General features: G+C 44.8%; 1 protein-coding gene and 1 long non-coding RNA gene across 2 annotated transcripts in view; one reads left to right on the top strand and one right to left on the bottom strand.

The window, feature by feature from the left end:
- Positions 1–906: 906 nt before the first annotated feature.
- On the bottom strand, positions 907–3,228 carry LOC148224985 (uncharacterized). The gene is made up of 2 exons (XR_015801872.1): positions 2,199–3,228; positions 907–1,478 (listed from the first exon to the last, which is right to left on the bottom strand). It is a non-coding gene; the product is annotated as an uncharacterized LOC148224985 (long non-coding RNA).
- A 434-nt stretch (positions 3,229–3,662) lies between these two features.
- BACE2 (beta-secretase 2) overlaps positions 3,663–26,418 on the top strand; it is a 52,927-nt gene continuing 30,171 nt past the window's right edge. Inside the window, exons 1-2 of the mRNA XM_014880610.2 lie at positions 3,663–4,043; positions 25,990–26,078. Coding sequence (XP_014736096.1) covers positions 3,720–4,043; positions 25,990–26,078 — 413 coding nt within the window. The 5' untranslated portion in view covers positions 3,663–3,719. The remainder of the gene's footprint in view (positions 4,044–25,989; positions 26,079–26,418) is intronic.

The following is a 26,418-nucleotide window of genomic DNA, read 5'->3' as shown; positions in this document are numbered from 1 at the left end:
CTGTTTTATTTGTGCCCTTTGAAGACAAACAGAGCCAAACCTTGGCAGACACAAAACAGAGCCAGACCTCGTGGCCTCTGCTGCCCCTTGATTGTTTACACTTGGCTTGTACAAGCAATACTTCACTGCATTAGGCCCCAAAATATGAAAAAACTGATTGCCAGACAACCACAGACAGAGAAGACCTTTTCCCAGTCACGTCCAGGAAGAACAAAACCTCTCCTCTCCTTTCCTACCGAAATCTGTGAATTAACCCTTTGCACACTGCAGGTCCAGCCAAGTTTCCTTCAGGAACGTGGTGGAATTACAGTAAAGAACAATCACTCTTCTTAAAACCAAAGTATTGATTATGCTAAGAACACAGAAAGCAGACAAAGCAATTTTAGGACAGAAGTGTTTGTGCCCATCTGCCCTTATCATTGTGTAAGGCTGGCACAGGTCAGCCTGACTCCTTGAGAAGCTCAGCAGAGAGGCACTTCGATCTGAGCAGTCCCCTAATAGCTTCCTCCTCGGCAAGGAGAGGATCTCTTTTTAGCCACACACAGCTCCTCTGCTCAGATCAGCTCCAGCACTTCCTCTGCATCTTCAGATGCCTCCTCTGTTCCTGCTTGTTTTCTCAACAGGCCTGATTTAACATCTCCACTGTCCCCTCTGACTGAGTACACACACCTTGTCCACAGCACAGAGCAGCTGCATTTTTATGATGCTCTGTATTCTGTAAATCCTGGTGGAAGGTTGTGTTATAGGGACAAATGTTAATTCACTGGCAAGTGGCTCAAGGTTTAAAGCAGCACGGTGCCATCAAATTAAATTAACGCAGAGTTGGATTAAAGTCAAGATTTACCTGAAAATTTATACGTGGACAGTTAACTTGAAGGGAAAAAAAAAAGGCCTATTCACAGAGACTGATACTTAAAATTACTTTTATTTTATATTATTTTATTTTAATTACTTTTATTATTATTTACTCGAATAACAAAAATAGAGAAAAACAAGATTCACCAAATATTGCAGAATACAAAGCGTGCAGACACTAAAACTTGAGTCTATTTCTGGCATTTATTTTTTGTATGTGATACATAAAGAAAAACCAAATGTGCATGTTTACTGTGGCATTCATTGCATACAGATGACTTCTCCTCCAAGGAACATCTTGGATGTAGTTACATTTGGCTCTCTGGGAGGACTTTTTTTTTATAACTCCTTTCCCAAGCAGCTGTTCACATTGCACTTTAAAGGCCCACTCCTGCCAGCGCTCAGAAATGCACTGGAACTTCTCACCTGTACATGGCACAGCCTAATCCTTCTCAGATACTTAAATAAATAGAGGAGCAGAGGAGGCAAGGCAGAAACCCGGCTGCAGGCTGCACACCAGCCCTGCTGGGATGATGCCATGGGAGGACAGGAAGGTTTCACACACAGCATCTCACACACAGCAGCTGTCTGATGTGCATTTGCTGCGAGACTGAGCCAGGGCTCTGGAAAACAGGACAGGAAGAACTTTTACCAAACATCATTTAAAAAAAAAAAAAAAAAGGACAAGTTTTTTTTTAAACACTTAAAGGCTATGCTATATCTTCTATGCTCTGAAAACTATGCACTTCTTCGGCTGGAATTGCTTTAGCCAGGAGTGTGGTAACGTATCTTAGCAACAGCGGCAAGGGGGAAGACTTACTGCACTGTAAAAGAATTAAAACAAAATGCACATAGCTGCTGACTGTTCTAAATACATCCCTACCACTCTGAGGGGGTGTTCAATTATACTCCTGATTACTTTTCACACTCCCCTTTCCAAAGGGGCGGGGGCATTTCACCAGTTTTCAGCTCACCCATGAAGAGCCCCAAGCATTTTAATTCCCCTTCAGCTTCAGCTGCAGCTAGACAGGCCCTACAATGCAACCTGTCACTATCCCAGCCACGTTAGGAAAAGCCATTACTGCAGCACCCCAGAGATAACCTCTTTGTGTGAGCCTGGCTGCCACTCCCTCAGGTGTTCAGCTGCCAGCAGCATTTTCCCTCTATCTGGAGCAGGTGAGACTAGACAGACCAGGGCTGCAATATTTCACCTTCCTACTTGTCAGGCAAATAGAAAGCTTTGTGCAGCAGGGGAACTTTGCACAATTTCACCTCTTACCAAGGTGCGTGGTTTCCCACAAGCACAAAAACCTCCGGGGAGGAAGCTTCATTTACAACCTCACCTCCAGTCCCCAGCCAGGCCACGGTCCTTGCAGGCTTGCCCTGCAGCCCTTTCCTTCTTGCAGAGAGCTCCACCAGCCAGGACAGGGTGTGCATCCCCCTCCTGCCATGGATGCAGGAGGAAGAGCATCCAGCTGCACCAGAAGCACTGAACTGATCCAAGGGAGGCCCTACAAAGTGAGCACAAGGGCTCCAGATTTTAGGTGACAGAGGCAGAGTAACAAAAACATCAGTGAAAAAAATGTGAAAACACCTCTTTTCCTTCAGCAAGGGAAGGTGGGCTCCCACTTTCTTTTTAAGGATTATCCTCTTCAGGCAACTCTGACAAATGGCTACAGTTAACAGCCTTGCCCAAGTATCTTTCCCCCAAACAGGCTGCTCAGCCTTCCCAGGAATGAACACTGCCTACCTCTCACTGAAACTTCATTTAATACCTGGGAAACACCTGGAAATCTTGCGGTCGATTACTCCAGCTCAAGGAAGGGGAAGGGGGAGCTCTTTCAGTTTACTCTGGCAAGGGAGGGATCTCAGTCCACGCAGTTTGGCACAGATTTACACACGGGGACAGACCAGGTGGTTGCCTAGGACAGCAAATTTATCAGGGGGACACCGATAAGTACACATGACTTCAGCTGGATATTTTTCAACTTTATCTACAACCGAGGACTGGGGGAAGAGCCAGAAACAACCACAGAGTGACTCTGCTTAGACTTGCCCAGTGTTACATTTCAAGGTTTTCGAACTATCCGCTCCATCCAACGATCCATCAGGCACTGTCATTACTCCAGAGATGTCGAGACTAATTCCACCCTAAGTGCTCCCATCTTTCAAAAGGCCGCACTTGACTGCCGTTATTAATTCCGTGCATGATGAAGACATTTAAAGCCTCGCATGCTCTCTCGAGCAGACTTTGCGTGCCTCGCTCTTTGCCGGTGCAGCAGATGAATTTCCACACGCACAAACACACACACACGCCCGCTCCTCAGCGCCGTGTGAGCCGGCACACGGGGACACTCCCGCACCCCCGAGTGACCCCGCATCCCCACCTCCATCCTCTCCTGCCCCACCACAGCCTCAGCGATGGGAGCGGCTTCCCACGGAGGCTCCCGGCCACCGTGGCCACCGCGGCGGGAGGGGAGCGGAGCCGCGGTCCCCGCTCCATCCCTTTAAAGCTTTCGGAAACTTTTCTCCCCACCGTGCCGTCACGCTCCGCTAGCAGGGCTGCGGGCAGGGCTGAGCCGAGCCGGGAAGTTTCTCCCGTGGGCGCTGGGTCGCAGTAACTTTTCCCCGCACGAACCGCGGAGCTCCGAGCGCTCCGGGGGCCGTGCGGGAGGAACGCGAGGAGGAGCTCGCTTCGGGGGAGGGGGAGATGGAGCCGGGGCGTGGGTAAGCCGCTCCCTTCTCCTTCCTCCTCCTCCTCCTCCTCCTCCTCCACCCCTCGGCTGTTCCAGTCTGGCAGCCAGGCGGCCGCTGCCTCCGGCCGGAGCCGCCGCACTTGGGAAGCGACTCCCGGCTCCGGTGGGATGGGGACGGCGCTGGCGGCTCCGAGCTTGCTGCTGCTGCTGCTGCTGCTCCTGGCCGGCACCGCGGGGCTCTGCCGGGCGCTCTTCTCGCTGCCGCTCCGCGTGTCCCACCCCGCCGCCCCCGCCGGCTCCCCGCCCGCCCCGGTGGTGCTGCGGCCGGCGAGCGGCAGCCGGCAGCAGGATGCCCCCGGGGCTGCGGACGGCTTGGCCTTGGCCTCGGATCCCGGCGGCACACTCAACTTTTTAGCCATGGTGGAGAACCTTCAGGGCGACTCCGGCCGCGGCTACTACCTGGAGATGCTGATCGGGACCCCGCCGCAGGCGGTAGGAGCTGCGGGGGCTGCGGGCGCCGGGAGGGATGGGGAGGAAGGGGCCAAACTTCTCCTGGGTGGGAGCGGCTCTGCCGCCCCCCCGGCTCCAACGCAACTTTGTCCCGGTGCTCGGCGCTGGCGCCTCCTCCCTTCCCCTTTCTCCCCCTCCTTCCCTCCCTGGCAGACGCTGCCGGTGCCCGGAGACGGGGAGCAGCAGCAGCAGCAGCAGAGACTTTTCACGGGCCGGCAGGGAGCGGAGAAGGGAGAGGAGCATCCCCTGTCCTGCCCCTGCTCGGGGAATCTGCGGAGCTGGTCCCCAGGCTTGCTTTTAGGCTGTGTCACGGCGTTTGGATCCGGAGCGAGTCGCTCTGCCGGTGGAACTGACCGTGTTTTAGAGACAGAGGGTGCTTTTTTTATTATCCTTTGCTTTTTTTAAGCTGCTCTGCATCGTGATTGGGTGCTTTGGCAGATCTTCCCCCGGTGCTCCCGGGAGAATCACTCGGCATCTTCCTGCTAAACTAAGTGGTGGCTGGGCACAACCAGCCCCTTCTGTCGGGAATCCATGTGTTGCTCATTAACGGGGCAAAGAACGTGTGTGTGTTCTGAACATTGTTTTCAGAGAGACCGCGTTGCCTTCAATCTTCCCTCTCTGCCTCCACCAGTGTAGCTGAAGTTTGTTTCGGGTTTTTTGGGTTGTTTTTTTTTTTGCCGTGTAGTTGCTCTTTCATCTGTGTCATGAGATCCCAGGAGGAGCGGTGCTGGGCTGCTGGTGGGGATGACTAGTCAGCTGAGTGGGGATTAATTTCCTGAGAGCCCTCGGGGCTTCCCTTCAGAACTTTGTGTTTGCTTCAGGAGTTTAGGTCCTTAGGTTCCCAGTGTAGACAGAAAAAAATAAAATCTTTATTCTTCTGTTTAACTCCCCTGCGTAATAAAAAGCCAGTGAATGCCAAAATGCGCAGCCAATGGGGAGTGTTCAGCCGTCATTGCATTTTTGGACGTCTGTGAGCTCTTTCTTTTTTTGCCCCTCAAATAATAGGATTGGCCACATCATCTCTCTAATCAAAAGATATCAATACATGCATTGAGAAAGGCTGGCATTGTTTTATGACCAATAAATAGAGATTTAAAAAAAAATCTTAACTAGGTCTGACGTATCAAGGTGTGGCCCAATAGCCATAGAGGCTATGAAATAATTTTTCTTCTGTGTTGAGTGATGCATATTTCACTAGTTCTGTTAGTGTGGTGTAGTGTGTGCTTCATAACTCCAGGGAACATCCAAACATTCAATATTGGCTTCTGCCAGAATCGAGGCACCAGATTTGATTGGACTAATCACCCAATTCAGCATGTCTTAGATGAAAAAAAATTATTTCAGGTAGGAAAAGTGACTATCAAGCATATTATCTCCTTACATGTCTAGGGGGATTCTGAAATTGGAAGAAATGGAGAAGGGAAAATGTGACAGGCCTTTAATAATATGACTGGAGGTCTAAGAGGGAGAAATGTGCTGCCCTCAGTACACCCAGAGGCTTCACTTATGCTTAACAGCTCGTATCACTTGTATTACAGGTGATGGAAGGTTTCAGCTAGACTTGCCTCTTGATTTTTTATTTTTTCCACATGAAAAAAACTATGATTTGAATCTGATTGCAAAGCTTTTACTATTTCGAACTATTTCTGATTTCTTGCAGAGTTAATTATTTTAAAGACTACCACTGGTTTAGCACATGTGAGGTTTTATTCACAAGTAGACCCACTGAGGTTGTAAGGAAGGTTATAAATGCTTCTGTTTCCCGAATCAGATCTTGGTGTGTAATGACTCAGTGGAGTGCACTTGGAATTTATTCTGTACTTTTGATGAGGATGAATTTGTTATCTCGTTCCCTGCCTGAAACCAGAAGACTTAAAGATCACAAATGTACTTACTGTTTTTTCTGCTTTGCATGGAGTAGTATAAAGCTACAAAGCTGCTACTGTTGGTACTTGAATGCTTCACATGCTGCTACGAAGAGCAAGTGTCTGGGTAGTGCCAAGCGTTGGATTGTGTTAAACTCCTTGGGCAAGTCTTTGCTGGAGCTGGGAGTGGGCTGTGCACGATGGTGTCGGAAAGGAAAATCTTTTCCTGATTTAAACGCTCCTCCCAACCTGACTTTGCTCCGCGTCAGCAAAGCGGTGCTTGGACACCTTCCTTTGCTCTTGCACCCCTCCAGCTTGGGGCTTCCCAGCTGCCTGCCTCAGGCAGGCCAGTCCCAGGGCTGCCAGCCCAGGGAGCAGGGAGCAGGAGCGCTGCCCTGACATTTTGCCAAGAGGAAGGAGGATGCTGGCAGCCAGGAGCGGTGGCTCAGAGCGGCTGCGCTCTGGGAGCAGAAAGGTTCCTGGCCCAGCTGCTGCTCTGCATGGGAGCAGGGAGGGGATGGGTAAATGCTCACAGGGCAGTGGTGGACCACGACCAAGTAGCAGGCTGTGAGAAGAGGAACCGGTTTTGACGTCGTGGTTGCAGCAGTGTTGGTGCCCAGTGACTTCGGGAGCGTGTGCGTCAAGTGTTGGAAGCTGCTGAGCCAGAATGGGGAATGAACATTTGTGAAAGGCTTCAGCACTACAGGGCTTGCTTTACTGCTCAGCTGCATTTTTAGAAATTTTCCTTTTTTAATTTCTGTTCTTGGAAGGAAGCTACTATGACAGAATTTCGTTTTTAGGTCATTTAAGGCATACTTTTTGGCTTTCGTTCTGATTTGTCATATAGCAGATAAACACGGCACAGAACTGCGATTCACAATGGCAGTTCTGAAACACTTGTTCTGACGGTACAAAAATAGAGCAGCTGTGTGAAGTCAAAATTTATTTTATTTCCAAGACAGGAAACTTCAGTGCAGTCAATCCAGTTTTGCAAAGTGTTTGCAGCCAAAATGTTTCTGATCATTTCCAGTTTTATGATACAGTATCCTTCCTAATCCTATCAGATTTCCAGACCAGCTCCCAGGTCGGTGTCAAATGTTATTACTCCCACTAATTCTTATTCATTCACATGTAGACCTACTTAAGAATTATGTGAAAGGTGAAAACAGTCTATTGTATTGAAGGGTGTGATGTATTTGTCCCTTATTTCATGGATGTATTATTATGTGTCCCACTCCTGATGGATTATGTACTTTATACCTGTCTGTATAGGTGCACTTCTTCCAATTCCAGATTTAAATAAGAAGTGGCAAGAGCCCAATATGAATTGTGTGCAGTGGTCTTAGCTATTTCTTTAAATAATCCCTTGGAATTCCTTTGCTCTGTCTTTTATTATTTTCCCTACCCTGAGATTATAAGCACTGCGGGAAATTGAATCAAATATCATTTAGGGTTTTCTGCTATGTTCACTGCAGTTCTCTTCATATTAATTTTGTTTCTCCTACAAGCTTTTGACCAAAAGAATAGTCAAACTCTTAAAAAAAACCTCATGTTTTTCACAGCTTTCTTGAAGTCCATCTGGACTGCATTGAATGTTTGCAGGGACAGAACCATTGCCTCATCTTGAGGTGGTGCAAGTCCTGCTGATCCCACTGCATTTCCAAGCTGTGTTTTTATTGAGAACAGGTAAATGTTATTCCTGCACCTTCTCTGTGAAAGAGAGCGTGTGGTCCCTGAGAGCTCCAGTCTGATTAAGGACAGAAGGGTCCAACTTGTGCTCTGAATGCCACAGCTCCTTTCTTTCAGTGTCAGTTTGGCATTCTGTTCATGAAGAGAATATATAGCTGCTGTTTATCCTAATGCCAGTTTGTTCTGTGCACGGGCTGAGCAAAAACCCCTCCTATGAACTTGCTCCCAAGTTTTAAGGTCAGTGTGGATGTTGGGTCTAACGGGCTCTGCTGCAAAACACAAACTTCAGTTCCCACATAATTGGTGGGAGGTTATCTCCCCTTCCATTTCTTCCAGCTATTAAATAAAGGAATGGTAAAGAAGGATATATATTAAATACCTCTAGTGTGACATGGACTCGGAATTTATGGTTTCGTGTTTTGAAGGTGATGTACACACACATTAACAAGTTCTGAACTTGCAGCCATTATTCCTTAATTGGTGGTAGCTCCTCATTCCCAACGAAGGAATGAAGATGTGAGGAAGGATTCAACTACTCTTGTAATCTGATTTTGGTGCTGTGCTATTCCACAACAAGCTCAGCTCCACTTCCTTAATTTTGGTGAGAAGGGGCTCACTGTCTTTCTAGACACAAGAAGTTTTAAAATGTGATCTTTCTTTGTTCAAATATCAGAAGGCAGGTTCAATCTCAAGTCTCTCTGTTTTTTCTGGGTTTTTTAGTAATTACTAAGGTGTTTTGTATTTATTTTTGAGTTCTTTATGAAAGCTGAAGAAACAAAAGGCTGTGAAGCAAAGACAAGTTCTATGGTGCATAGTAGTGTTTTGAGGTGGCAGCATCAAAATCCCTCCAGATCTGTCTAGTGGAAATAGTAATGAAATGCAAAATATTCCTGTTTTTAAATGGTGATTTGAGTCAATTTTGGTTGTTATTGTTGAATATCTGCAAAATAAAAAGGAAAAGGACGTGGCAGTTGTAGTTCAAGAATAATACAGTGAACAGCTGTAGCCTGGCAGGCTGTGATGATTTTTTGACCCAAGACAAGCAAGCAAACATACCAGGTTTGGGTTGACCAGAAAGTCCCTGCCTTTACAAATCAGCATTCTAGCACCTTCTGCCACCCAAAACTAGCCCTGGCAAAAGGCACCGTGTGGAGGTAGTACTATAGAAATAACCCAAAATATGAGTGCTAATTACATGGCTCGTGGTGGTCATTCCTCAGGACGTGCTCCTCTCCCAGATTTAGGGATTAGAGCCCCACTAACTGTTCCTTTAAAGGTGCTTTTTCCTCTTCAGAGGAGTGATGGAAGCTTTATTATCCAGGGTCTCTGGTTGTGGCAATCCTGAATTGAGATCCTGGTGGGTTGGGGCAGAAGAGCTGCTGTGAGGAGCAGGGGAGGTGGAAATAGGTGTCAGGCTCACATTTTTTACCACTTTGCATTTCTTTCCTTGTCAAGGAAAAAGCATCAGTTAAATCTGGAAAGAGGAAAGTAGAGGGCGAGCAAATAACTGTTTTGCCTGAATAAAGTGTAAATTAGTTGGGATTTGGAGTAGAAATGAGATGAAAATGAAACAGTGGACGAAAGAAAGCCCGTGTGGAATTTCTGTGTGTTTGGTTCATTTGGATTATTAAGGAAGAAATCTTTCTCTTCTTGTTTGGGTTTTTGTTTTGTTTTGTTTTTTTTCCCTTCCCCCCCCCCCTCCTCTAACTAGAGGACTGTGAGCTCTAGGGATTGCATCTGGCAAGACAGATTTAAAAGCTACTACACCTTGCAGGGGTCTTCATTTTCCTGAATAGCACTTATGACTTCGAGTGTATGAGGACACCGTAGCTATTACATTGCCTCCACATATTATTATCTTTGAAATTTCCTCACTCAGTGTAAGTGAAACGAGTCTGACCTGAAGTGTTGTCTGGTCATTGTCAAGCACAGCTCTGTTGGAAAAAGGAAGCTGGTACAATGGCTCTCACATGTGCCTCTCCAGTATGGGTTGGACAGACTTCTATCCCCCTTTTTTCTACTGGCTATAAAATACAGATTTAATTGAACAAACAACTTGTGTAAATAAGTGAAGGAACTTGTTGCTTCTATTTCAGCATAGATTAGGGCTTGAGATCAAATCTTCAAAGTAAAGGAGGCAGCTCTCATCTGCTTTAAAAAAGGAAGTGTTTTTTCCTGCTATTGACAGGCCTGTCCTATGTCTTGCTGTTTTCCAGCCTGGGTTTGCTCTGTAGATCCAAGCTGATGAAGCAAACACAGAACGTGTTCTAAGGTCACTCTTACACCTGAATGTGTATCCATCAGCTCAGTGCCCATCAAAGCACTTCAAGTAGCCCAGGACCAGATAGATCTTATTTTCCTTTCTGCATCTCCATCCCAGCCCGCAGTGACTGGACCACGGTGTTCAGGACCTGGGCTGGCAGGACGTGGCTCAGTCGGGCTGGTAACAGCCTGGCTGAGAGGAGAACATCAGCATGAGCAACCCACTGTGCTTTTCCCTTGGCTTGAAACGCTCAGGGAGCTCCTCCACTGCTGGCAGCACCTGGGGGAGCTCGAGTCTGCACCAACCCCAGAGCTTTGGTTTCGCTGCTCAGCACGGTGAGGGATGCAGCTCTTGGATCCCTGAAGCCTGAAGGGTTTTTTGAGCTTTCTGTGCTTTCTGGCACTGACCCCCTGGAGAACACTGCTTTTGACCTGAAGCCTTGGAGAAGGCTTCCAAATTTGAGTGGTGGAGTTAAAATCACTGGTGGATAGTTTGAATAGAAGCGTGTAATATTGCATAGTAAAGGGTTTAGAACTTGAGGTTCTAGAATATAATAATAAATATGAGACAAACATTCTAAAGCAGTGGCTTTTTCTTCCTTCTTATTCTTTCTTCTTCTTAAGTTTAAATAATACTTTTTTAATTGAGTAAAGGATACTGCACTGCGAGTCACAAGTGTTTAGTCATTAGGTCAAAAGTAAAAATAAGGTAAGTGTTAGTTTTTAATTAAACAATTAAGCCTTTAAAAAAAACTTGTAACAAATAAGATAAAACTCCATTTTTTCGTTTTTAGCTTGTTATCTACAATTACTGTAGCACTCACTGTACTATAAATAAAAATTAATAAACATCTGAGTCCGGACACAAAATCCTGTCTCTTGTGCTTCAATCCCAACTCTAACAAAACAAACAAACAAACAAAAAAACCACAAACAAACAAACAAACAAAAAAAGGCATCCTGGGATCACCTGACAGCCTCACCAAGGAGCTCTAACAACTTTTCCCCGTGGGGTGAAAGCTGCTGTCCAGCAGCCTTGCTCCAGGCGTGGCTGCCTGATGGATTTTTGGCCATGCACATCCAAGAGCAGCCACGTAGCAAAGCCAGTCCTGGAACCTGCAGAAAGCCCCGGGACAGAGTCAATGCTTGCTCCCTCTTTTGCCAAAGGCTGATTAAATAGCACCTTTTCCCCCTTGTTCTCACTCCTCCCTCAGAATTCTTCCCTCATTCTTCATTTTGCCTGTCTTTCCTACTGTTCTTGCTGCCTTTTTTATGTCTAAGAGTATTTTACAGGGAGGGCAGCTAGGGATGAATGTTCTAGACTTTTATTTTGTTTTTTTTTTTAACAATCTTTCTTAAACAGATGAAACCTGTGGGGTATTACAGGGAGGGAGTTTGAGGAAAACAAGCTAGATGGGGGGAAAAGATCTTATTCAAGTGAAAATTACAATTCACTGAATACAATTAATGTGTCATAATTAGGCCCTTTTGAAGGGAATCTGTTAAGACAGTAATTGCACTCTGCAATCCCTTTTTCCCCTCTCCATTGCTTACTAATAATTTGATATTGTGAAAAAAACAAATTACTTGTAGATTTTGTCCTCTTTGCTCAGCTTGCGAGAACTAAAATTAGTTGATTTTATTTAGCTTTATGGTTGGCTTATTTTTGTACCTATTTACTAGCAAGAACTGCTGTTAAGCTAGATTGCATGTGTTCAGGGAAAATGCTGGTCTCACATCCTAGTCTGGTCTTATTTTAAAAGAGGAAAGGTATTAATGCTGCAGTAACACTTGGTAAGCTTCTCCTCCCTAAATACAGAGAAGAATCCATCCTTAGGGATCCAAAACTCCAAAACTAGCATTTTTGCTTTAAAGAAAAAGACATGACAACTGAAGAACTGAGAGTCACCTTTCCACTTGAGGGAGGGATTAAAGGCCAGCTCCTGCCATTTGACAAGGGAAAAATAATTGGATGCTTTTGGCAGCCATCTCTCAGATAATTCCTTGATATTTGTGAGTGGATCTGCCTGTGAGAGTGGCTCTTAGAAGAGCACCTTGGAGCCCACCTAGTGCTCAGGCTGAGGTCAAGGCCAGATGTGAGAATTCTTTCACCACCCAGGCTCTTTCTGCTTCCTACTTTGTTTCCATAAGAAGCTTCACACCAGAGAAGATCAGGATCTGGGGTTTCTACAGGAACAAAAGGCTTACCTGCTTTGTCATCATATGGAAGCTTGGGTCCTGCATGCTCCAACTTGAAAATTTTATTGTGGCATTTGGGAAGAAAAGAATTTGAAGAATGCCACTGGCAGCAATAGTTTTGGCATAGAAAATAAAATACTGGGGGTTTTGTTTTGACTGCAGGATTTGGATCTGTTTTCAAAGTTGTGACTTTGTGAAATCTCGAGGGAGGCTTTTTCCTCACACTTTTTTTCTATGTAAATGGAAACTTTACTTCCAAAATTCCATTATGATACCTGTTGACACAGAAACCTTGACTGTCAGTGTCTGCAGTATAAGAAATTAACAGTTGTGGCATCTTTTCAAGGCCAGGTTGGACGGGGCTTTGAGCAGCCTGGTCTGGTGTAAGGTTCCCTGCCCATGGCAGGGGGTTGGAATTGGATGATTTTTAAGGTCCCTCCCAAGCCAAACCATTCCGTGATTCTATGATTCAAGCCAGAGCTCTTCAGGGCAGCTTTACTGTGCTGCTTAAGCGTGGTTTGGAAAGGCTGTGCTTTTATTCCCTGTGCTGCCTGGTGGATGTGTGCTACAGAAGAGAGTGAAGTGTGAGACGTGTCAGAAAATAATTCATCAATCTCACCTTTTTCTGTGAGTAAAAAGATTTTTATTTAATTCATTCATTTTTCTTCCCAGTGACTCTCGGGTTGCAAATAAGACAGAGGAGTTCAAAGGTGGTCACACATCCCAAAAGTCTGGGAGCTGCTGGAGCAATGTAACATCTGATGCAGTCACAGTGCTTCAGCTTAACTGTCAGAGAATAATCTTCTCATTACTTCTCAGAAGCAAAGTCCTTCAGGGAATAACACAAACATTTCACATGATCCAAAGTGCCAGATTTTTGCATTTGAACCGCTGAGATAAACAATGTGGGGGATGGGGAAAGTTCACAGAATTTCTCAGGAGCTGTGGTTATGAGCACTGGTGTGTGCTACATGTTCCAGCTAAAATTAACTTTCATTTGCACTGCTGAGCCTTCAGGTTTACCTTGAATGACCTTTGGTCATTGGCCAGTGACCAGATGCCAGTGGCACTACCTGCAGCTTTTTGTCCAGGTTTGGGAGCTTTTCTCCATGGCAGGAGTGCACAACAGCATTTCCTGTTGCCAGTGGGCAAAATTCCACAATTCCAGTGCCCAGAGCACCATCAGCTCCAGTGGTATGAACGGAATCGTTTGGGTTGAAAAAGGTCTTTAAGATCATCCAATTCCAGCTCCCATCACACACCCATCATCACACAGTGGGATGTAACCCCTGGCCAAAGCAGAAGGAAGATTATTCCTGCCCTGGAATTGTTGCTGTGAGGAGGAATGGATTGTAAGGAGCTGCCTGACGTGTGCTGTTATGGCGTGTCCTGGCAGACTTTATCCCAGAGCACAACAAAGTCCTTTAACTTCCTGCCCTACAAACTCAATCTGGTATCTGGAAATGAAGCTGTGTTCCTGCATGCCTCTGTGTTCTCCTGTGTAATCAAGATTTTTATAGTGGAACTTGGTTAACAATTGTAATGATGTATGAGCCACGGGCAAAGCTGGTTCATTTCCCAGAGCTGCTGCCTCTCCAGTATTAGCCAGGGGAAAGAGTAAAGTATGAATGTTTGAGAAGGAGAGAGAAATAAACGACTCCAATAGCAGGGGAGGAACAGTGCTGCTTTCAAAAAAGAGATTTTTTTTTAAAAAAGCTTATCTTATTTCACTTGAGAATCAAAACTACCTTTTAAATTGTCCTGCCAAATTTTTAAGTAGAAACATTAGAACAAATATGAATAAAAAGCATTATTCTTATTTTTAATTAATCAAACACATCATTATTACATTGGTTAACAGCTTTTTTCCTTTTTTTTTTTTCTTCCCTAATCAAATAGTCCCTCCTGCTAATATAGAGCATAAAGCTGTTTTCTGTTTGTGCCTTTGAACTCCCTTGTATAATTCCAAGGAACACCCATGATGACAATCAAACTCTGCTTGGCTATATCCTAAATAGGTCAGGTGCAATGGGGAGCAAAAGCCTTCCGTCTGTTGTATTCCCTTTATTAATTGCCAGGGAAATAAAACCACTGCAGTTGCATCACCATGTTTGTGCTCTGGGACTGCCTGTGCACGTTCCTGTGGCCACCAAAGGTGGCACAGAGCAGTGGGAAGCCTGGCCCTACACCTTTGCCCCAGAGGTGTGGCACAACTTTTCTAACAGGAAGCACGATCAGAATGACCAAATTCCAGTCCTTGTGCCCAACACTGATGAACTTGTGGGCTTTGTCCTGATCTTTCCCTCCTTCCCTTCGCTCTCCTGCACTGGCAGATCCAGTCATGTCCCTTTGCCATCCTACCAGCCCAGCAGGTGTGTGAAAGTGTGGGATGGTGGCTGTTGCTGGGCAGAAAGGGAGGAAGGAGGTGGGAGCTGCTATGACAGGTGAGGAAGAGGTGGTTCAAGGTGGTTAAGAGGGTGAGATTGGTCTTTTCAGCTCCTCAGGCTGACACAACCCAGATCTCGTGTTAAATAAAATCTGGCAGTGCTGCAAATCAGGCCTGAAGAACAAGTCATGGCATTTTTATAGCAGAGGCCATGCCTTGAAATGCAGAGTTCATAGATGGCTTTCCAAGGTGTGTGCTTGTTTATTTTCCTCTCCATGCCCAACTATCCCAGCTAATCCAGGGATCCCACTGGGTGAGCATGGGGATGTCTGTACTTTCCTGCCCTCCAGGAGGGACAGGCTGCTTTCAGAGCCCTGAACTTCTCTTAAGCAGCAAGCTGGGTCTTCCCATGGCATCACATCCATGTGTTGGGAAGTTTGGTTGCTTCACTGCTTTGGTGTGTGGCTAGAGAAAACCCAGGGAAAACTTTTGCACTTTGGGTTTGTTACAGAGTTTTAGGAGAACAGACTGGAAAATGTCTCTAAGCATTCAGTGTCCTTGAAGAGAAGCACTAAAAAAAAACATGAGGAATTCCTAAAAGCAGGCAGCAAGTTCAGCCAGAAGGATGCTCTAATGAGTGGTGCCCCACAGTGTGGGGATGGAAATGCTGCTGGGAAGAACTCATTCCAGGGAGAACAGATAGACTTGATGAGTCAGGAGTGTCCTGCTTTCACCTCTCCTCATCACAGCTCTCCAGGCTTTGAAAAACCTTTGCTAACAAACACTCATCTCCAAAACGAACATCTTGACAGAGGAGGGAGAGGAATAACCTGGAAAGAATCGTGTCACTACAAGAGCAAGGTGATGGGGGGAGGAGAGGTAAGACATCAGACTTGGCATGCAGCTTTCTGAAAAACCTGATTTTTCTCATGGTGTCCTGCGAGTTTAATTTTCTTTCTATTTGCCCCTGAAATGTAGCCTTTTTTCAAAGTTACTCACTGTCTTCAAATCGAAGAATTATAGAATGGTTTGGGTTGGAAGAGAACTTAAAAATCATCCAGTGGCATGGCAGGGACACCTTCCACTGTCCCAGGCTGCTCCAACCCCAGTGTCCAACCTGGCCTTGGGCACTGCCAGGGATCCAGGGCATCCAAAACTTCTCTGGGCACCCTGTGCCAGGGCCCCACCACCCTCACAGGGGAGAAGTTTACCCTAATATCCCACCTAACCCTACTCTCTTTCAGTTTGAAGCCATTCCCCATGTTCTTGTAAATAGTCCTCTAAAAAAAACCAAAACTAAATCTTCTAAAGTATTGAAGGAGCAGCTTTGGCACTTGGTTTCACATCTCCAATGCAATTAAAAGCCGGGATCTTATTTAAAATTGAGTTTGAAGTTCAGCGCTTTGGTGTGAGGGAGATCTTTGGGAGAAGCAGGAATACAGGAGTGGGACTGAACCTCTCCTGCAGGGTTTTTACCTGTGCTGAAGGACAAGAGGACTCTGGTGTCTTTGGCAGAAGGGAGATTACAGAAGCACAGCAGTGCCTGTGATGGTAGGGATGCCTCCTAGCCTACACTCAAGAACATTAGGAATGGGCTTCATTCCCCTGATGAATTTTATTATTTCCAGATGGCTCAGTAAACATGGGCAGTGACTCACCTACAGGGTGAGGAAGGTTTAGGGATTAGTCACTTCAAGCCTTCCTGAGTTTGCCTAGCATGGCTTGGCTCTATGCATATGTATAAAACTGTTTAGGTTTTACTGCAGTTGGAGGGTTGTTGATTTAGTTTCAAAACAAGCTTTTTTTTTTTTTTCTTTGTACTCTAGGACTTCTGAAGTTAGGTAGAGAAGAAGAGTTAAAAATGCCTTTTTAATTTTTTTTTATTTGACAGCAGTTTCGCTGGATTTAATGAGCGATAGAGGAAAAGAAAAGAATGACCTGACAAAGTAAATTGGAAGCTAATTTTGGAGAGCAAAAGCCTGGGAAAATTGAAATTCTGAACTGAATGCGGCTTCTAACTGTAATCACTCACTGGGTATAATATATTAATGTAGGCTTACTGATTTCATTTCCTTAACCCAAGGAAAAAAAAAAAGGAAAAGGCAGAAAGCCCTCCTTAATATTGTATTCTGAAAGGTGATGTAGTAGCATGATTTCTCTTTTTTTTTTCCTCTTGTTTTTGACTCTGTTAAAAAAGCCCAACCTCTACAATTCTTTGACATGATTATACTTTTTAGAAAGATCATGCCCTAAGTAGTGCTGGTGAGCAGAGCAGCCACAGCAGACATTTCACCTCACACCCTGTTTGCTGTGGAGCTGGAAGCTCTCCCCCTCCTCAGGTCCTCCTTCAGCATCCTTAGCTCCATTTGATGTGGCTGATTGTCCCAAAGAGCTCAAAATCCTGCTGGACAGTGCCCTGCAGGTCTGCCCTGTGCTGGTGACACTCTGTGGTTTGCAAGTGACAAAGAGTTTAATGCCTGTGAGATGGGTGATGCCATTCTCTAGGAGTTAAGCTCCTTTTTTTTTTGTGGAATTATTGCACTAATAGCTGTCTCTCCAGCACCTTAAGTCACCCTGTTCTCCAGGGAGGGAGGGGTGAGCTCTGCATGAGACTCTTGCTAATTTAGGACACAGCACAGGGCTTAGACTTAGCCTGTCTCTAAACCAAGGCTGCGTGGGCACTGGGATTCCTCTCGAGGCTTGCAGTTAAATGTGAGAGTTGCTCCCAGTGGCATTTGTCTTACAGCCTCCCTGTCTCATCAGTGCTGTGCTGTAATTACCAGAAAATTGATTAATTTAGTTCCTTTACACCTACTAACAGGTGGAAACAGGCTTTTGGATTTAACAAGAGCTTTGTGTGTTACACGTAAGCGCAAATAGCTGATGTCTCATGCATTTGTTCTTGAATTTCAGAGCCTTGTGGGGGTTTTCTTAATCCTCCATGTCATTATCTTTCCATTCAAGAATATGTGTGGTGTAAGTACAGCAAATATACAGATTTTCCTTGCTGTAATTTGGGGGGATCTCTGCTGCTCTCAGTAAGCTCTAACTCGTGCCTAAGTGTTGGTGGCTACCCTGGGCAAGGCTGATGAAGGCACCCCTTGGCTTCCATGTAACCCCTTCCTTCTGAAAGGTTTGGCTCCCTGGGGTCTCTGTGGCACCCCTACATCTGTTAAAGGGCTATCACACTTTCCCTTCATCTTCTCAAGCCATTTAAAGCCTGTCAATGTTTATTTACAGGTGATTTTTTCCTAGACCCTCTGCATTATTGCTGTTTCTCTTTAATTAGTCCACATTTTCCTAAAAACCCAGAGCTTAGAGCAGAGCATGACTTCAGCTGCAGCTGGTTTATGTGAACTACATAAACTACTACAGGATTGCTTCATATACCTGGTTTTGTCTGCTGTAGGGTGTGATGTGGGAGAGAGACTCATATCTGGGGGGGGAATAATAAAAAAGAGGGAAAAAAGGTTAATCTTTTCTGAAAAGGCAATGAGACAAAATTGCTACGATTCACACAGCTCTAAGATAAGCAAGTAATGGCTCATGTTCAACAGCAAAGCATGTTCATATAGCATGAATAGGATGGATGTGTTGTATGATAAATCTAGACACAGCAAATAAATTTCAGCCTGAAAAATAAGATAGCACATGAGATGGCATGTGCAGAAAGAATGCTAATGTTTATGGAACCGAGGGCATTGGCAGGAAGGAGAGCGTAGAAATGAAGAATAGATATTTTGTTTTGTTACCAGGATTGATTGGCTGACTATTTTTTTTGTCTTTAAACCATAATAGCCTTCCCTTATTGTCAAAATGATAATATATATAAAGCACTTCCTGTAATATTTTTCTTCAAAATGACTATTCATCAGTCCCACAGTCAGATGCTCATATTTCAACTCACAATTTAGTTTAGCAAGTTTATACTTCAGAGCAATCTGTCATTTTAGCATTTGTGTTTTTATACAAATCTCCACTACAGACACATGCAGTGCTCTTAAGCACGGATAGATTGGCTAATCCAGATAGTACTTTGTAATCTTCTGGCAAAGAAAGAGGTTATTGCTTTTCAGGCAGAAAAAAAAGGAAATATTCCTTCCAGTCTAGCAGTGCAGATCATGGAGAGATTGAGGGGAAAAACTCTTGGTCTTCTGCTGAGGCCAGTGAGAGTGTGAGAGTGTTTGGGAATAGATGTTTTAAGTGGCTGGGGAAGAGAGTGAACGTGGAGGCAGTCAATGCAAAGGTAGCAAATGCAAATCCTAGGTGCTGGCACCATCTGGGAATGGCAGCAAAGGCCAAACACTCTCTGGAGAGCTTGGTCTGGCTGCCACTTGTTCTCCTGTTAACTCCCCAGACTACAAACACAGCACAGTTTCTGTGACAAACTTCTGCCGTTGTGAAAGCAGGAATTATCTCTGGTGATAAACTTGACCTTCTGGTTTGCCCACGTCCTCGTGCAGCAATAAATCACCTTCCTTTGCATCCCCGGAGCTGCAGCAGAATGTGGGCACCACCTGCTGAACAAACGTCAGTAGGAAATTAATCTCATTCTTTTTTTTTTTTTTTTTTTCTCTTTCCTCACAATGCCCCTTTATCTTAGCTGCATGCGTGAACCTTTCTGACTATGGGAGGGTTTGTTTTTTTTTTTTTTGGAGGTAGGAGCAGATAGGTCTGTTTTCTCTGAGGTGACCTCACTCAGGGCAACAGTGGAAATACTCTTCCTGGATTTGGTGTAAAATGGGAGTCTGCCTTCCTTCTCCTCCTCCTCCTGCTCCTCCTCCAAGGCTCGTTTGGCTTTGGGCTGAGGTGTTCCTCCCGTGCAGGGACTGCTTGTGAGCAGTGAGAAATGGGAGACTCCATCCCTGCCCCAGCGTTCATGGGCACTGTGCCAATCCAAGAAATTTTGCCTATTTTTGTTTTCAGTTTTACCTTTTACACAAAGTACATATTCTGCAAGCAGAAATCTGTCTTTGTGGAGGCTTTTCAAGTTTATATCTGACTTTGCAGTCCTCTGCATCTAAAAATGCTTCCAAAAATTTCTCTCCACTCATCTTTTAAATTGCTTTTATTTCTGCATCTTCAGAGGAACAGATGAAGAATCTATATTAAAGCCTAGCCTTCTGATACTTTTTTTTTATTAGAAAGTAGGCTGTAAATGCTAACTCTAAATTACACAGGAGAGAAAAAACCCATACAGTATGTCTGTACTTAAAAAGCCACTGTATATTGTAACATTACTAATTTGTAGAAACAAATTGCTGAAATAACCTGACAGTCAGTGCCAATAATAACACGTAATAACTGTGGGCAAACACAGCATATAGTTAGTGGTGTTTTCTTTTCTGTGTGATGGTTGTAAGCAATTCTTGCCAGATGGGCTGATAATGTAATTAGGAATCATTGTGTTAAATGAGGCAGCATTTAAATTGCCAACTAATTTTCCTATCTATTAACCAGCATGCAAAAGAAGAGCTGTTACCCAAATGATTTCTAGCTGCTAATCCCTAACAAGAAACAGCACTTCTTTGAACCCTTTTTTTTTTTTTTTTTTTTTCCTAAGCAGTGGCTAGCAGATTATTTTCTGAAGGGTTTATTATGTATGGGACAAAATAAGAAAGACAATTAAGAGATTTTAAAGCTCAGGGGTGAGATGGGGTGGACTTCTACATCTACATTGTGATTTGTGGTAACAGCTCCTGAGCAGGTAATGGGATGATTCCTATTTCTGGTCTCTGCATGGGGATAAAAACTTTTATACTTTGTCATAGTTCACTGTGTGGCATGCTCCAGCGAGCAGAGTAGAATTACAAGCCCTATTTTAAGTGGGTGCTTTGGGAGAAATCATGAAAGCACAGCAGGACAAGGTTTTGAGTGGCACATGAATGTTACTGGTGTGGAATGGTTGTGCTCTTTACTGAGGACAAGAGAAAAGGGAGAAGAAAGGGGTGCCCTTGGGTCGAATTAAAATCCCAGAGGAGGAATAATGGCTTGTAGTTTTCATCATGAAAAGAGAGATCGTTGCTAAAAGAGAGTAGGTTTAGATTAGATATCAGAAAAAAATTTCTTCCTCCAGGAGGGAGGTGAGGCCCTGGCACAGGGTGCCCAGAGCAGCTGTGGCTGCCCCTGGATCCCTGGCAGTGCCCAAGGCCAGGTTGGACATTGGGGCTGGAGCAGCCTGGGACAGTGGGAGGTGTCCCTGCCATGGCAGAGGTGGAATTGGATGGGATTTATGGTCTTTTCCAACCCAAACCATTCTGGGATTCCATGAATTCTGACAGGGCCAGCTTCTTTGCTCTGCTGCCTTGTGAAGGAAACTATTTAATTATCATTAAAGTTTTGACTGAACCCCACAGTAAATGTCAGGCTGAATGAGGTTGTTTAGTCTATTATGGCCCTATGTCTGCAAATCCTCTTCCTTTTTTTCCCCACTCCCTGTGCTTCAGCTGAAGCAGGAATGAAGAGCCAAATATATTTTTGCAGTATGGTTTCTTTACAGAATCATAGAATAATTAAGGCTGGAGAAGACATTTCAGATCAAGTCCAGCCATCAGCCCAGCACCACCACCATGTTCACCAATAAACTATGTTCTCCAGTGCCATATCCACATGTTTTTTTAACCATTCCAGGGATGATGACTTTTCCACTTCCCTGGTCGGTCTGGTAAAGTGCTTTACAACAATTTCCAATAAATTTTTTTCTCTAATATCCAGCCTAAACCTCCCCTGGTGCAGCTTGAGGCCATTCCCCCTCATCCTGTCACTTGTTATCTGGGAGAAAAGACTGACACCAGCTCACTCAAGTAGTTGTGGAAAGTTAGCCTGTCCAGTGGTGGAACTTTATTGCTTGACCTAAAAAGATTGATCAGATCTGTGAACTTGAGAAAAAAAAAATAAAGTGGATTTTTCTGTGGACCAGTCTTTTAGTGGGGATGAAGAGTATCCCTAGTTCAGTGTGGGTGACCCAGAGAATCACATCAAAAGCAACAAGTTTGTGGACAAGCCCTAGGATTCCATACCTGGAAAAGGCTGTGGATGCTAAATCATGCAGACAGCTGCTTCAAAGAAATCTATTTTGCACTTTCAGCCTGGAGGTTTTGTTTTGTATATTTTTCTGGAAGTTACCAAAATGTCCCAACCTCAAACTAAAAGAGGGAACAGAAACTTCTGCAAAGTCTGAGCAGGGTGTGTGTACCAGAACAGAGGCAACTTCTGTCCCAGCTAAGAGATACCAGCCACCTCTATGCAACAAAAAAATGAATGATTGCTGCTCTCACTTTCCTTTGAAAATGTGAAGGAAGTCACTTTGTGAAGGCATGGTGGATAACTGCAAATTGTTTTACGCCAGGCAGTTAAATGAGGCATGAATAACAGCCAGTCTAGTGTGGATGTCATCATATTGACATCACCTGCTGCACCAAGGCAGGTGCCTGAACCACACACAGCCAAAGCTTTGCTGAGTGGAAAAAGATAACACATCAATAGGCAATTTTTGTTTTTTGTGATAGCAAAACACAACAATATTTAGCAATGGAAGGATAAAAAATGTGAAAGAGATAGTGGTAAGTTAAATTATTGAAGCTGTGTAGCATGCAGTAAGTGTTATTTGATGCTGGTGCTAAATCAAGCACTGGAAAGTTTAAGGGATCCTTCAAGTATTGACAAAGTGTTTGACTTCCAGTTGAAAGAAATCATTAGAACTGGAGATTTTTTTTTTTCTCTACCCCTGCAGAGTAGGAAAAATGTAAAATGCATGACCTCAGAGGTTTCTGCTTTCAGTGTTTGTGACTTTCAGTAAAAAAAGTTTGGATTTGCTTCTTTTTAAAACCACAAATTAATGGTATATAGATAGTGTCAGATTCCCTCTGTGAGTTTGTCATGGCAGAGGTGGATGATCCTGTCTTGCTTACTGTAAAATAGGGATCTTTATGAGCCTCCTGTTCATAATAACAACACTATTTGCATATAGGAAATACAGAGAGCAAAAAAAATCTCCAGGTACTTTACTAGATGCAGATTTCATGTCCCACAGCTGTGGTTAAGGTGACCTGCAGGGGGAAGAAACCATTTAGTGCATTTGCTCTCAGTGTTGTGTAGGTCTGAAACTGAATTTGAAAACCACAAAAAAACCCACTAAAAATAAAAAAAAAGGCTTTCCTTCTAGCAAAAGGAAAAGGAAAATCGGTTTTAATGCTAATATCTAATCTGGCAGTTTGAAGCCATTCCCTGTGTGCTGTCCCTCCATTCCCTGTGTGCTGTCCCTCCATTCCCTGTGTGCTGTCCCTCCATCCCTTGGCAATTGTCTCTCTCCATGGTTCCTGCAGCTCCTTCAGGCCCTGCAAGGCCACCCTGAGCTCAGCCCAAAGCTTCTCCTCTCCAGGCTGAACAATCCCAGCTGTGCCAGCCTTTCCTCCCAGCAGAGCTGCTCCATCCCTCTGCTCATCCTGCTGCCTCCTCTGGGCTCTCTGCAGCAGCTCCAGCTCCTCCCCAAGCTGGGACAGGGCTGGGGCAGCTCTGCAGGTGGGGTCACACCTGAGCACAGGGACAGCATCCCCCCCTCACCTCTGCCCACCTGCTTTGGATGCAGCCAAGGACACTTTTGGCTTTCTGGGCTGCAAGTTGACATTTCCAAGGACATGTCCAACCTTTAACCCACCGGTACCCCCAAGTCCTTCTCAGCAGCGCTGCTCTCTGTGGTTGAGTAAGACAGGACAGGATGGACAGCCCCGGGCCATGGCTCCTTCAGTGGCCACCTTGTGACTCCCCAGAGCTTGCCTGAAGCTGCTCCATGAGCCCGGCACGGAATGAAGCAGGCTGCAGTGGGGACAACATCAAAGTGGCTCTTAACGAGACGTGGTAGCACTAAAGAAAATTCAGACCCGAAGGGTAGCCAGGAGAGAAAGGGAACTCAGTAAGTTATACCCACCCCAAAATGAGCTGCTAATCACTGGCACTATTGTGAGGACTACAATAAATCAGTGTCTGCCCTGGCTGCCTGCATCTCATTATGCACAAGCAGAGAATGTCAGCCTCAATAGCATCTGTCATGTGAGCACTGCTGTGTCCGAGTGGGCTGGAGCTTGCATGGGCAGCCAGCTTTGTGCTTCCCCTCTTTCTTTGTGGGGGATATCTATTTTCTTCTGGAAATCTTGATTTGCTCCATCCTGTGGGTAGTAAATTTGCCCTTTCCTTCCATGGCTGTGAATTCTATGATGATGATGATAACATTGTATTTAAGGTGCGGGGGTAAAATATCTTTCGTGTGTGTCATATTTACCATATTTACTGACTATTGTTTGCTTTTGGTTGTTTTTTTTTTTATTATTTTCCCCCAAGTCCTCCTCCGTGTATGGTACCATGCATATCACTGAGGCTAAGGCAACACCTACATGTATTTATGCAGCTGATGTATAGTGCCCATTACTCAAGCATCACAGACTACCATGGAAAGGCTAATTAATTTAAGCCCTGCAGCACCCCTTTGAGGCAAATTTTGTCAGTCCTGATAGATGCACGCCTTGTAGCTGCTCTTTGTTGTTTATTTTTAATGCTATTTCTATGCCAGAGAAGGGGGAGAAATGAATAGTTTGTTAGGTAGTTGAAAAAATGTTAGACTTTTGATATCATTGAAATGAAGTATGTAGCAAACTGGGTTTTATTGCAGCCTGAGAGGTTCTTTTCTTTTAAAGCCTCAGCTCCTGGAGCCAAGTGAACTTGTGGATGTCCTTTGGTTCTTAGATGTCTCTATCTAGCTCATGTGGTTGCAAAATAAATTTTAATGTATTGTCTTTGCCTAATCTAAAATCTGGGATGCAGCGAGGCACTCGGCTAAGGTTGTTGGTTTGTTTCTTTTTAGTCTTAATATTTCTGCAAGATTAGGGCTGGGAACACCAATGACAGAGTGTGCCTGCAGATCAGAAGAGATTCTCAGAAATTACTGGCTGGTTTTGTGTTCTTGTTTAAATTTCAGAGTTCCTCAGCCCCATACTATTTTAAAAGGGTGAAACAAGGGTAACCATCACCTCCCTCCTCCTCTATGAGCAAACCAAAGATGTTTCTAAACCTTGACTCACACTTTTTGTCTCTTCTCAGTCTTATTAGGGAAGGACTCAGCACATCTTTTTCAAATGCTTCATCCCCCTTTGTGTTTTCACTCATTTCTGAGCTCAGCCCTTCTTCTCCACTTCTTTTGTCAACACCAATCTTGTTTCCGTGATCGTTCTCTCTTGCCCTTCCCACATCCCCTTCCCTTTGTAGATCCCAAGCTACATCACATCTTAAGGAGTGATGGGGACGACCAAAGGGGCTGGATTGAGCTGGCTTTAAGCCATGGGCAAGCAAAACTTCATGCCTCACTCCCTCCTACAGGAAAATTCTTAATTGTTTAATATTTTTCTGGGGAGCAGGTGTTTTAAGCCAATCTGAGACCGTGTTGTCAGCAAAGGAGGGACTCACCCTTTTCTGGTATCTTCTCCTACCACATCCATTTGAGTGGCTGTCTGATATGGCAGATTGCTGTTTTTTCTAGACATCTGTAGATGAGGAACCTGATCTGATTTGCATCACAGCCCTGTGGCTTTGCCAGGGAGGCCTGGGAAGCATCCAGCCAAGAGCAGGGGACGAGTGTGACCATTGATTTTGGTAGCAGTGGAGTCTCTGGCTGATTTAAACTTATCATTTAATGGTTCTGTACCTCATGTAATTTCCAGGTCTCACTGAAAGAAGTGATCCTGCAGTTTCCTTCAGCTTTGCCATCATGCAGCTGTGATGGACCAGCCTGGTTACCTGAGCTAGATGGGGACAGGAGGTGTCTCATTTTGTCCAATTTTTGTCCATTTTGTGGCAATTTCCAGCCTAAATCACCCTCCCAGTGAAGCAAGCAAGTGGCCCCCTCTTGGGCCACGTTTTAATCATGGAGTTATTAATTCTGTCATCCTCATTTTTAAAGGTGGTAAAGGCTGTGGAAGGTTGCTGCTGCTCAGGATGAACTGGGCATTGCTCCTGTGTTTTCCAATCCACGAGGCAGCTTCGTGTTTCTGCTTATTTCTGTCCAGACCTGCACTCAGCCCCTACTGTGAAATCTCCCAAGCTCTAAGACAAACAGTGCTTTAAGCAGTCCATAATTCAGCCTGTGTTCTGGACAGACTGCCAAGACTCATGGGTTGGGCCAAAAGAAATTTGAGATGATCAGGAATTCATCTGCTGTGCAAATGTGGGCTTGGGCCAAAAAAAAAATTTGAGATGATCAGGAATTCATCTGCTGTGCAAATGTGGGCTTGGCGGGTTTTCCCCCTTCCAGGAACAGGACTATTTTAAAGCATTTCAGCATGATCAGCTGTTTTGGATGGGCTGCAGAATATCTTTCCCAAAAGTGACACTAAATTTATTTCTCAGATCAATGCTCACCATGATTTTAAAACCGAAGGTAGTTTAGACAAAATCTGCAATGATTTTTTGTTGTTGTTCATTTGCTTAATTGGATATGCAAATCACCTCTCCTTTTTTCTTTTTTTTTTTTTTTTGGCAGTTAAATATTCTAGTTGACACTGGGAGCAGCAATTTTGCTGTAGCAGGTGTGCCTGATCCTGATGTCACATCCTACTTCAATCCAGAGCTGTAAGTACCTGTTCTGCACACGTGGTGGAAACTGGGGGGTCTTTTGGATTCTGGCTCCTCCATGCAAGGCAGGATGATAAGGCAGCTCCTGGGGCTCCTGTGACATCCCATGGGAGTGGGATGTTGGCTGCCTGGTGGGAATTTTGGCTTTGCCTGATGCCAGATCCTGCCTGACACTATGAACAGCCCCAGTGATGGCAGCACAGCTGAGCTCTGAGTGAACATCAGCAGCACTAATTAGAACTGGGGAAAAGAGAAGATGATTACAGGGTAAAAATTGTTTGCAAAATCACACCAATTTCAGTCAATTTCTTACCTGAATAGACTTGCAAGGAATTCA

Source organism: Sturnus vulgaris, chromosome 2, assembly GCF_052056855.1.
Source record: "Sturnus vulgaris isolate bStuVul1 chromosome 2, bStuVul1.hap1, whole genome shotgun sequence".
In the NCBI taxonomy this organism is placed as follows: domain Eukaryota; kingdom Metazoa; phylum Chordata; class Aves; order Passeriformes; family Sturnidae; genus Sturnus; species Sturnus vulgaris.
The sequence above is the reverse complement of the archived record's forward strand: the minus strand, read 5'-3'. Positions and strand labels throughout refer to the sequence as shown.